Raw genomic sequence first — 13095 nt, forward strand, 5'->3', positions numbered from 1 at the left:
AGTGGTGACACTGCCAGCTGCCTGCACAATCCACCGCACGAGGATGAAGCGCTTGGACGGGCCTTGCCCGGTACGCTACTCTCCCTGGACGCCCAGTGTCGGCGCGATCGTGGAACGTCGGCCTGCTTCAAGGATGAGCGTGTATGTGCCCAGCTGTTCTGTTTCGATTCGGCCAGCGGTTACTGTGTCGCTTACCGGCCCGCCGCTGAAGGATCCTCCTGTGGAGATGGACAAGTATTATACGCACAATCGCGCCCTACTCGAGCGACACCCGGGAAGCACCTTGCAGTACTAACGATATTTCTTTCTCTTTTCGTTCTTTCTTTTTTCTTCTCTCTCTCTCTCTCTTCCTCGCTGGCGATAACGAATTGTTTGTCGAACGTTCGATATCGGACATTCTCCTGCTGACTGTTACTTTTGCGCTACAATTATGCGCCACTCATTACGCGTTACTCGTTGCTTGCGGTTGATATCCTTCCCACCCCTTTTGCTCCTTCCAAACCGCAATTAAATCCGTTTAATCGTCATCTTTAACATTGTGCGACTTAACCTCTGTAGCACTGTCTCGATGGTAGATGTGTTGCGGAGCATGAAAACATTATACCGGACTATTCGCAACACACTCCATCGTACACGCGCTACAATCAGCAGTCTGTAAAGTACGTATAATAAACACGCGAGATCAAACGAATTTTGCACGACTACCTTCCATCCTTTTTCCACTTAACACCAAACACGGACATTCTAAACAAAACAACAAAAATAATTAATCTCATTCATCCCGCACATCCATTCGACGACTCCATCCATGGGGATGAGTATAGATGAGGCATCGAAAGTGGCGTGATATGAACAAGTTTCGAAATTCAACTACATCGCAACATTCATCAACAACCGTTCAACCGGTTGCCTGGAAACATTACATCCCCTTTTTGGCTTAGTTCCCCACCAATCACTTCCTAACGTCTTCCCAATAATACATCATCAACATGATAACACACTACACCAACCAACCACACATCTACTACATCTGCTCCGACCGCATATCTCATCCCTTAAGCCGTTAATGATCGCGAACGGTCGAAAGACGTCGCGCCGGACGGGTGACGGACGGACCTGGGAATACGGTTCCCGGGTTCCTTCACGGCCAGCCACGTAGTAAACGCGCTAGGGTAAACAGTAAACCATCCATTCCCGATCATCCTGCGATCCGGTCGCGCTAGGTTTGCTCAAAAAGCACTAGACAAAGTGAAAACGAGAGCCCAACTATCGCGTGGCCCATCACCGGTGTCATGTATCACACATACACACAAAAAAAACAACAACAACTACAACAACAACCAATTACAGCGACACCACCATCTATTTTGTAAATAGTGATCTCACCTTCAACAACTCCACAACCACAAAACTGTCTCTCTTTGTCTAATCCTATTTGCACCAAACAAATCAAGCCAAGCATCTCCAATCAGTAGAACCAAAATGATAATCTTCAAACAAAAATAAACAAACGCCCAAAATCAAACAAAACAAAACAAAACAAAAACCAAACCCCAAGCAAATCGAGTTTAACGCGCAAATCTAACGGATCAACGTTCTCTAGATATAACTACGACGACAAGTCAGATCAGCAGGAAGAATATTATGAACCATCTAGCACGCCAACGACATCAACGACAACCAGCACCACCACCACCACCACCACAACAACAACCACCACAACAACAACACCACCACCGCCGCCAGCGACATCGACGAGGAATTATTACCAGTATTTCCATCACAAGTCCACGAGTACCTATCCCAATGATTACCATACAGCTAAAAGCCCTAGCTCTAGTGATAATGGTAATGGTAATGGCAACCAATATCACAACAACAACAACAACAACTACGGCAACAACAATTACAATCAGTACAATCCGACGACCAAGTCGACACCGTACAGTACGAAACCGACGACCAAGACACCGTACGTGTTCAGTAAATACACCTTCAGTTCGACCAAAAGTCCAACGACGACCACCACGCATCGACCGTCCTGGAACAATGGCAACCGTGAGGATGACAATAGTAACGCACTACAGCACTACAGCCAACAGCAACAACCGCACCAACAACAGCACTACCACAACCAACAACAGCAGAACAATTATCCGCATCAGTACGGTGGGGATGGTGGATACGATCAGGGTGGACATGATGCCGGTCCATCACCTACCATCACCACCACCACCACACGCAAACCGAAAGCGACCTACCATCCGGTGTTCGATGTGTACTTCAACCGGATCGCACAAACGACCACACGCAATCCGTACAACTTTTCCTACTTTGCCAAACGCACCACCACTGCCGCGAAAAGCTCACCGAACTACGCACTGAATGGCAACTATCTCGGCGCAAACAGTCAGCTCAGTGTGGCCAGTGTTGCCAGCGCTCAGCAACCGGTTACCGGTGGTAACGGTGTTACATCGGCACGTACCGGACGTTACTACTGAACCATTGGAACACGTACGCCACACACACACACACACACACACACACACACAGGGGAGAACCTCAGTAATGTTACTGTTTCATTTCTGAAAGTGTGCGTGTGTGAATGAGTTTGGCTGTTTCGCTCATGTTTTTATATACCTGCTGCACTGTAACGAGGGTATAACGCTTTTGATACTAAAAAAAACACACACACTTACTTCCCATCGACTAGCAGTTGCGTTACCGAACGTTAACATCCGTTTTAGGAATGTGTCGTTTGCGGGCTTGTGTGCGTACTGTTTAGTCGTTGGTTCAATTTTGTCCATTTTTTCTCTCCTTGCTGTTTTTTTTGCACTTTTTTGTCCAATGTATTTTTTCTCTCTTTTCTTCTGCAATGATATGTTTTGCTTATGACTTTTTGAATAGAGTTTTTTTTTTACTTCTATTTGTTTGCACTTTTGTATGTTTATTTTCAATCTTGTTTTTTTTTCATTTCTCGTTTAATGGTTGTTTTTAATAGTCTTACTCTTTGCACATGTTTCTTTTTTACAAACAAAAAAAAACCTTCAAACCCATACGTTCGTTACACGTTCTTGAAGAGGAAAACTAAAGCCAAGGCACGTGGCGTATATAAAAAAAGACGGTACAAAGCGTTTGAAACAAATCCATGATACGATGATAACCTTAGTGCGTAAGTTTTGTAAACTCAAAAGTCTGCCAATTGCACAAAAAATTAGACTGTGGTCCATTTTAAGATTCATTTTGCTCGCGGAAACGATACAACGATTCATTAAATCAAGCATTTACCATTTATTGATTTTCTTACTACGTTACTCTATACGTCTTATACGTTACTATGTATTTCAACTTCCAACACTAGTGGATAAGTCAACGTAAGCTACAATATACAGTGTAACGCTTAATATTAACTGTGGCCAAGCAATGGAAGGGATAGGAAAAGCTATACAAAAAAAAACGAAACGTTTTTCAAGCAAACATTTTCGCTGGATTTCGAAAATTTTGCTTTTGCTGCTTACATTGGGCCAAAGGCTGATCCGTTCGGTGACACCAACGCATACACGCATACGCTACACCTTCAAAATGGTGCGTTACGCACCGTGTTGATTGATCTTATGCAAACAAAGTGTTGGAGAAAGGACACGAGCAAAATACAAAAAACACACATACAGGCGAAAACACTTTCTCGTTGTGTGTGACAGCACGCATCAGTGATCGCACCCATTTACGATCGGTAAGAATGTATGTATTTTATAACTATCTTCTCTCTTTCTCTCTCCCTCCCTGTCTCTTTTAAACTACCTTCACACCATACTTAATCGGAAAGGCCAACTCGGCATTTCCGTGCCGGTGTGTGAGTGTGTGTTGGTCTCTCGTACAAATATATTCTACCATCGATAACTATCCTGTCGCTTCTGATTGTGCATGAGTAGCCAATTGCTCGGAGGCACGTTCGAAACTCGAATTTCCGGGACTTTTGTTTCCATAGGTGGAGAGGGGTTTGTTTTCCACTGTACAGTTTTTTTTTGTTTACCATACACCAGCACACGGTCACCAAAAACGTTCCTGTATCGTCACTGTATATTCTACATTCACCGGTTTTGGATACTATCGAATGCGCTAGAAGATACCTAAAGGTGTATCGGAGCGTTCCTCTGTCCATTTCACACTATAACAAGGTGCAACACTAAATCTTTCTTCTTTTTTTTTCTCTTCTCCGAGATCTTCCTTCTCTTGTTGAGCACGATCGTTGAACGAGTTCTCAGTACTACTCACTACTCAGTACTTCACTACTCAGCTGAAAGTAGTCGGCGAATTCCCTAAACGCGCCTTAAGTCACTTGCACTCGATCGTGCAACACACCTAGTGCATGATAACACCTTCCAGCTCTACCTTCAGTCTGACTCTAGGAAGACTTCTACTCCACTTTACTTTACTTTCTACCTTTACTTACCACTCTACCTTACCTACTCTACTTTACAAGGTAACACAACCTTACGGACTTGTTGGATTTCTCACTTGATATCTATAACCTTCCGACTATTCTGAACCATTGCGAAACAAACAGCAGTACAAACGGGAAACCCATTACCAAAGCCCTTTCTTCTCATGCTCATCATCACCATTGAAATTGTAGGACGCTTACGCTGGATATTGCATTGGCTTGCTTACACCTTGATCTCCTTCTCTGCAAACCAAGTAGTCTACCATAGCGTCTAATATTACCCGTACGCGCTAGTGCGATTGTGTACGAACTATGGTTCCGCTTGCCTGCTCTTTAACTATTAATTCTTTAGGGCGTAGTGTATGACAATATATATTCCTTTTATAAAATAAATTGTACTGTAAGTTTAAGATACTATTATATGTAAGGCATGTAAAGCAATCTGTGAACGATGTATGTAAAACACTGAACAAATTCACTGAAAAAGCAATCCGTCGTGCCTGCTGCATGTAAGATCATCCTTATCTACAGAAATATTTTCAGCATGCCATCAAAACGATCTTTACTGGAATTGTATAAATGTAGCGCTTGCTAGTAGTTAAGAAGTAGTATGTAATAAGGTCGATATGATTGTATGCGTAAAAGATGCGCTTCCATCCGGAACCCATACTCGAAACATCACAACCACAAGCACATTCAATCCAATGTCCCAATGGCACATATCGTACAATTCACTGTGGACCTGGCTGTACATAAGTGCGTGCTTGATGGTACTTTCTTTCGTTTCCTACTTGCAGATATTATCGGATTCCCTAAGTCCTCATACCATAAGGTCCATCTGGAACCGTCGCTATATCTGATGGTTGGACGTAACAAAATCGAACCCTACTACCTATAACCTGCTCGCTAACCGGGTTGATACTTGCTCTGTTTGCTATGTAAAAGTGCCTAGACCGCTCCTTCCTCCCCATTAGGATAAATGGTACATTACGGTAAACGCTATGTGTTTTTTTTTTGCTGCAAATATACGCCAAACCAAACCATAAAAAATACAAAAAAATAATATTCCCCCAAAAAAAAACAAAATGATGCAACAAAATGGATTCCAATGGCTTCTCACTGCCAGTCGACAGGTAAACGCGTTTCGTTTACTGCACACGTTCAATTGCACGTGCACCATTTGTTAGAGTTATTGCGATAAATGCAGCTGCACAAATACAAACACATGCACACACACGTCTAATGGTGTGTTTTCATAAAAGCACGCATATTTTCACCGACCAAAATGGAAGAAAAGAGAAACAAAAAATATTCAAAACAAAAAATAATCAAAACAAACAATTATAGCAAAAATTAAAAACAGTCCTTTAACAAATCCATCGGTTGAATGCGACATTTAAGAAGGCGAGAAAAAAATGTTTCCTTCTTCATGAATTAAGCTTTAAACTATGTAGCGTATAACAAAATTAATAAGGCGATTTTGTAACAAATAGTGTACATTTCCGTTTGTAGTTTAGATGTTTAAATTTAATTAGTACAGCCGTATATAGCTTTAAACATTAGTTAGTTATAATTAAAATTGGAATTGGTTCTCCAGATAGAAAAAAAAACAGACGATTTTAAGCTAAATAGCACGATAAACTCAAAAACGTATTGATGTCACTAGTTCAACTACTTCCTTCGTACGCAACAAACAAATCGGCCCAGTACGATGCATGTATTAAATATTCCTTTACCCTACACAAACACAAACACCGCATTGTTTATTTGCATCCTTTGCACGTTCATTCCAACACATTCCTAAATGCTCCTTAAAACACACACACACTCTAGTAGCTTAAGGTAGATAGTATAGCATTTTTCTGTATGTTTATTTCGCCATTTGCTCGCCTGTTACATGCTAATGGTGCCTTCAGTATCCTAATCATGTTGCTTATCGAGCAATTCAATGATCATGAAGCATCCATCACATCAAGCTAAACCCGCTGAAAAACGGTATTAGTACAGTCAAAGGCCCGTTCTAACTTTATCTTTCTCTCTCTCTCTCTTTCTCTCTTTCTCATCCTTTTTCTCTTCCGTCATGCGTATGTCGTCAATTAGCTTTGGATGATGAGGATAAGCGATACAAAAACTTTATGAATGCCATCAAGCGGAAGCGATTACAACATCTGAAGGAACAGCTGCAGCTGCAGCAACTGCAGCAACAGCCCGAACTCGTCAGCAACCAGCAGTAGAGTGTAGAGCAGCTGGGCAGGAGGGGTGTTCCAGTGTGTGTGTGTGTCCGTGTTCAAACGTTGGGTTGGATAAACATTTTGTTCATCTGTAGATTAAATGGATTGCAAACAAGAGGGAAGCTCACGAGCAAATGCAACAACAAAAAACCGTAACTCCTTTCGACAACTACTAAACCAACTTACTGCTCGATCGACGCTTTTGGCGTGCGTTAATTTTGTGTGGAGTAATGAGGAAATTTGATACTCTACATTTATTTCTAAATTTTAATTACTGTAAATTGTTCGTTTTTTTAAGAGTCCATGAGCCGAAGTGGGTCCGAGAAAGTGAAAGATCATGCATAGCATACGCAATACAACTGCCAGCCCTTTTTTTTGTTCTAGCGTTAGCCATCTTAGTAAGATGTTTAGCTTCTAAAACCGTGTTCTGTCAAACGTTACACGATATTATCCTTCAAGTAGCAGCCCGACAGTCAAAAGCAGATAAGAAAAAAAATATCATCAAAGATATAACAAACAAACAACAAATCAATTCCATCCATTTCACACAATCCTCCTCCAGGAGGTAGGACTTTTCATGCACGTTTGTCCTTCATCAAGCTGCTGCCTGCTCGAGAGCATAAAAAACACACACACCCGCGCGCGTCTACAATCACATAATCTTCAAACCAATCCATACAGAACGGTCGAGCACTAATAGGCTGCCTTTGCTTATCTGTTCAATGTAAATAGTTAGTACATTAGTGTTTGTTTATTATACGTGTTTAAGTGCATGCGTCGGTATTTACGGTTAAAGCTATGCCGTGAAAAAGAAGACGTTTCTAAATGGTAAAGTTCAAACAACGAAAGAGTAGGACATGAAAACAGTGGTAGAAAAACTTCGAACAAATTATTTAGCATGGGCTCCATAGGACGTCAAGTAAATAAAAAAAGAGAAAAAACACTCGAACTAATGTTTATTTTGCACAAAAAACAAGGAATTATCAGGTGAACGATATGGTAGAGCGGAGGCGCATTCGTCGTCACCATTATATAGAATTTTAATTTATTGGATTTAAGTTATGGGATAGTTATTTTTGCTTCTTCATATACTACAGTTTTGTATCTGTGTGGTGCGTCAGGCAGGAAGATTTTTCACCCTGTTTTGGCCTGCAGACAGATGAATCCATCGGTAAGCGTTAATCGTTGATTCGATCAAGCGCTATGGAGCCAACAACAACTAGTACGCACGAGTAATGTATTAGTTATTAGGTTTTTTTTGTAGATGGTTTTAAATAATGGTAAAAAAACCATCTTAGACGTGTGCGCCACACACTAAGAAGATATTTTTTTTTTTGTTTCGTAAAACAATCGTGTACTTAATTAGGAGAGTTTCGGGTGAGATATTCGTTGACTCGTGTAGTTTACAGTAGCAAGAACGATATCAGCCGTGGCGGATGATTGTATTTCGTTTATGTATTTTGTAAAAGTGCGTATCTAAATAAAGAGAAAAAAATATATAAATTAAAATATAAAAAGTTTTCTGTGATTGGGTTTTCAACAATAATGTCTGATTTATATTAAAAATTAAAAAATATTCCCACTTTTGTGTGCAACTTCACATTCTTATTACATTAGAACCGAACTTTATAGAGGTCTTATTGAGTATCATAATTATTCTCATAACCTAATGGAGGCGCATGGTCTTTCATCGTCACACGGATTACCAGCTAAGAACCTTGTTTAAGCTGAGGTAAGTATTATTTTTTACCGATTTAGCATACGTGTAAATTTTTAACTTCATGAAATGTAAAATATTACCCTTACATTAGTAAAATATTACCCCATCACTACATGCTTAGCAATTGTCGCGTTTGCGAACGCGACAAAAGTAGCTCAATTTTCCAAAACAATTTTGCGATTCTGGCGCAAGGTTGTTTAACTTTTCTCGTGCAAGGTTTGTTTACGTTTTTAATCGAGCCGGTAAAGATAGAGATATATTGGGAAATTTATTGAATTTTTTACTATTTTATTCTTTTTTTTATTTAATGCATTATTTGAGTGAAAAGAAACTAATTTCAACCAACTCGCATTTAAATAAATCAATTTATAAAATTTTGCTAAATTTCACAAAAAAGCTAAGGCTATAGCGTTAGAAAATTTTTTAAATTTTAACATTTTTTTTATTTTTTATTATTTTTTATTTTTTTTTATTCTTTTTTACTTAAAGCAATATTTGAGTGAAAAGAAACTTATTTCAACCAATTGGCATTAAAAAAAATCAATTTAAATTTTTTTGCAAAAATTTCTCAAAAAAATGGCAAGGGGTACCCCTTATGAAATTTTCGAGTGGAAAATTTTTTTGAATTTTTTTTCTGATTTTTTATTCTTTTTTTAATTTAAAGCATTATTTGAATGAAAAGAAACTTATTGCAACAAATTCGCATTAAAATATATTACATTTATAAATTTTGCTGAATTGCTCAAAAATGAGGAAAATTTTACATTTTCTGAAACAGAGTATGGAACTTGGTTCCTCGAATAACTTCTGGCACAGACATCTGAGGGCATGGCCGTCCAAGAAGAAAATATAACCATTGGTGCCATCTATCGACCACAGGTTAAAGATTGGCGATCCGTTGGATAGCGACCGAGTTATAGGCAAAACTTGGTGCAAAAATAAGCTTTATGAAATTTTCAAATTTTTAGATTTTTTTTATTTTTTATAATTTTTTATTATTTATTTATGTAAAGCATTATTTGAGTGAAAAGAAACTTATTTTAACCAATTGGCATTAAAAAAATCAATTTCAATTTTTTGCAAAAATTTCTCAAAAAAATGGCAAGGGGTACCCCTTATGAAATTTTCGAGTTGAAATTTTTTTAAAATTTTTTTTCTGATTTTTTATTCTTTTTTTAATTTAAAGCATTATTTGAATGAAAAGAAACTTATTGCAACAAATTCGCATTAAAATATATTACATTTAAAAATTTTGCTGAATTGCAGAAAAATGAGGAACATTTTACATTTTCTCAAACAGGGTATGGAACTTAGTTCCTCGAATAACTTCTGACACAGACATCTGAGAGCATGGCCTTTCAAGAAGAAAATGTAGCCATTAGTGCCATCTATCGACCACAGGTTAAAGATTGACGATCCGTTGGTGAAAAATGAGCCTTAGGAAATTTTAAATTTTTTTAAATTTTGTTTTATTTTTTTATTATTTTTCTTTTTTTAATTTACATCAGTGTTAAGGTAGAAAGAATCTTATTTAAACTAATTCGCATTAAAATAAATCAATTTAAAAAAATTGAAATAGCTAAGGCTATATACATATAGCATTATTTTATTTTTTTATTATTCTTTTTCCTCAACCGATCTAATTGTTAAAATTGTATTTGTTTACATTATTATTGCCAACAAAATCGAGCTATCCTGGCCGCCATTACAGAAAACTGTCATGGCGTCAAGTCGTGCTTCATATAGCGATTTTTTGTTGAAAATACACGTATAGCAACTTTTCCCATTTTTTATCAAAATCAAAAATTTATCAAATCAAAAAAATTTATCAAAAATTTTCTGAATCGCGTTCGCAAACGCGACAATTGATAAGCATTTAGTGACGGGGTTACAAAACAAATTCCTACTCTGTGAACATGCTCCGTAATGAATGCAAATTGCATAACTATAGGGACATTCTTTTGTATTAAAAGCTTCCATCACCCTTTATATCAGTTTGCAAATTTTTTACAATCGTTTCTAAAATTGTAAACCATTTTATTGTGCTTTTGAGAAGCTGACATTATAAATGTAGCAAATTTGCTCTAGACTAGTCGAAACTTTCTGTTTGGGAAAGTTCATGAACGACTCCCGCGCAGTCCGTACACAAAGAAAAGTGTGTACCGTACCGTGTTGTAAAGTGTTCGCAGGGTCACAAAATATTGTCAAAACTGTTTTCTATGTTGGTTAATTCGTTGATTTAACATTGATAACTTTTCATGACGTTGTTTAACGATTTAACAGTTTCTCTAAAAATGCTGTCAATTGTATTGTGAGCAGCTGCCATGTCGACATAGACCCAGTCAAGCGCGCTTCACGCAGGTCAACAAATTGCATACTTTCAAGCGCCCAACGTGTATTGTGGATTGCATATGTTTGTGGCAAAACGACGTTACTATAATTGAGGCACAAATGTGCACGTTTTCCACATCACCCCTATTTTTAATAATTATCTTTTTGATTTTTTTTTATTATGAAAAAATATCATTCCTTACTACAGGTCCACGAGAACTAACATTTAGGTGAGAAATTTTTCAAGTGACAAAAAACACACTTTTATTACTGCGCCAAGAAACCATGACCGTACGTGTATTTGTACGCTTTGACAAAATAAAGTACACTTTGGTTGGTTTTTTTATATTGTGGCACATTATCGACATAGAACAAATATTGGCAAACAAATTCATCACCTTTTTTTAAGAGAGTTTTTCTACGTTTGTGAATGTTTTTTTTTGCCTTTTGAACAAACGCCATAACTTACTCTTAAAGTTTTTTTCATCGTCTTTTCAGGTTTCAAAAATTTGTAATAAGCTCGAAAAAGTTAATTAAAATAAATTAAACCTTAATATTAAAATTCCAACATAAAGCTGCTCGTTTAAAAGGTTTTCCAAATCTTTTACTGAAAACAAAAGATTTCAATAACAGCTCAAAATACTTTGTAGACGTAACATGCTCAACGACATGATCTGGAACACCTAAGAAATCAGAGCTTTAATTTTAACTTAAGCATCCATGTGAATTGCCGTGTGAACCACGCCATTTGTTCAATAAAAGGATTTTTATTTCTAAACGCTAATTTAAGAACAGCCAATATAATCTGCAATTTCTTACGACTTACTGTTTCGCTTCGATCGCATCCCAATCATTAAAATACTCTCGTTAAACTTCATTAGCAACTATTTCAACCAAACAAAACAAAACAAAAACAAACCTCAAATCAAAACATGGGCAAACAAGGTAGGAAGTGATCCGTGCGGACGATAAAACAAACAACAACTCCTTCCCGTGGTACTTTTTACACCAAAACACGCGTTGTACATCGCGTTGTAGTTGCAATCTGCGGACCTCATATTGCAAGGTGTGGATTAATGTTTCCTTCCCTTCTTTGTTTGTCCGCCAAATGGCAGCCTGCAAGACATTGAAAACCTTCCTGAACTTTCCGCGGGAACCTTTACATCGAGGTTCGCTGTATGAAGCCGATCTCGGCATAGCCCGGCAGCGACCCTCATTTTCAGGCGACCATCAATACGCGGCAAGTATCCGAACAGTTCGAAAGAACTTCACCGGTGGTGGTCGAACCTTCACCATTTCACTTTTTGCTTTTTGCTCTCCCTCTCTCTCTCTCTCTTTCAACTTTTCATTTCAACGATGATGGTGATGGTGAAGCGCAAGCAAATTGCATCGATTATAGTGGCATGTTGGCAGAAGATGAACCATCCATGCACTAGCAAACCATACAGAAAGAGATGGTCAAAGACCACAAAAAGATTCAATGTCTCTAAATAAGAGAGAGAGAGAACAATATATTAGAAAAAACTCTACAATTAATATACCATTTTGAACATCCGATTCATCTCTGAAAAGCGGCAATACCACAGGGCACATAATCAATGAATTTCATAAACCAAACCCTACCTAAAGCGTGCATTTGACTTATCCCGTAATGTTTTAATTACCAGCGACCTTCTTTCGGTCCTCGTTCGCGCGAGTTCGTTCAGTCACCCAAAAGGCGAAAGAAACGATACCGTGGTGAATGGTTTTGTGAGGGTAGATAAGTGATGAACGGGCGAGTATATTCAATGTTGTCGGCAGTACCGTATTGTTCCACTTGGCACACGTACACAAGAAGGCACCCAACGGCTCGGCAGCGAGCTGGTGAGTGAAGGAACGGAGAAACACTTTTCCCGGCACTCGCACCAATCTTGGCTGGTACTTGAATATTACTCAATCACACACGGAGATGTATACACCGCCGTGTGGTTTGTGTGAATGTGATGCTTTTATGCTCTTTTCTCGAACAATCTTTAAATGCCGAAAATTACTACTAGAGCACAAGGCAATGCGGTCGCGCAGCAAGCAGCAGATGGAACGTTCTATAAGATTATGTTTTCAGTTTTAGTGTCTACAAAGCAATTAAGGGGTGTTTTTCCGAAGGAAGTTAATGACCTTTTTAAGTTGTTGACTAGCTTTGCCTTTTACTATATATTTTGTAATTTAAACTTTGCAGCGAATATTTTGAATGTTTAATCTACACATAACCAATATTCGCTTCACAACTCTTGATATTTGTTATAAAACACTCCATTAATTTTGGGATAAATTGCCCATCAGGATCTAATAAATAAATTTGACTAAATTTAAATCAGGATCTTTGTCGATAA

General features: G+C 38.2%; 1 protein-coding gene across 11 annotated transcripts in view; it reads left to right on the plus strand.

The window, feature by feature from the left end:
* The window catches only part of LOC125768346 (A disintegrin and metalloproteinase with thrombospondin motifs 1), a 91164-nt gene extending 83486 nt beyond the window's left edge, over nt 1-7678 (plus strand). For 7 of the 11 annotated variants that reach the window (XR_007418878.1, XR_007418882.1, XR_007418881.1 and 4 more), the window contains 4 exons: nt 3-234; nt 559-659; nt 1604-3733; nt 5242-5330. Coding sequence is in view for 2 of the 11 variants with exons in the window: in XM_049435862.1 (XP_049291819.1) it covers nt 3-234; nt 559-659; nt 1604-2481; nt 6545-6678 (1345 nt within the window). In the remaining 9 variants the exon portion in view is untranslated. Of the gene's footprint in view, nt 1-2; nt 235-558; nt 660-1603; nt 3742-5241; nt 5331-6544 lie in introns of those variants that run through there. The other 4 variants (XR_007418876.1, XR_007418877.1, XM_049435862.1 and 1 more) reach the window with 4 other exon arrangements.
* Nucleotides 7679-13095: the final 5417 nt, after the last annotated feature.

Source organism: Anopheles funestus, chromosome 3RL (genome assembly GCF_943734845.2).
Source record: "Anopheles funestus chromosome 3RL, idAnoFuneDA-416_04, whole genome shotgun sequence".
Taxonomy (NCBI): domain Eukaryota; kingdom Metazoa; phylum Arthropoda; class Insecta; order Diptera; family Culicidae; genus Anopheles; species Anopheles funestus.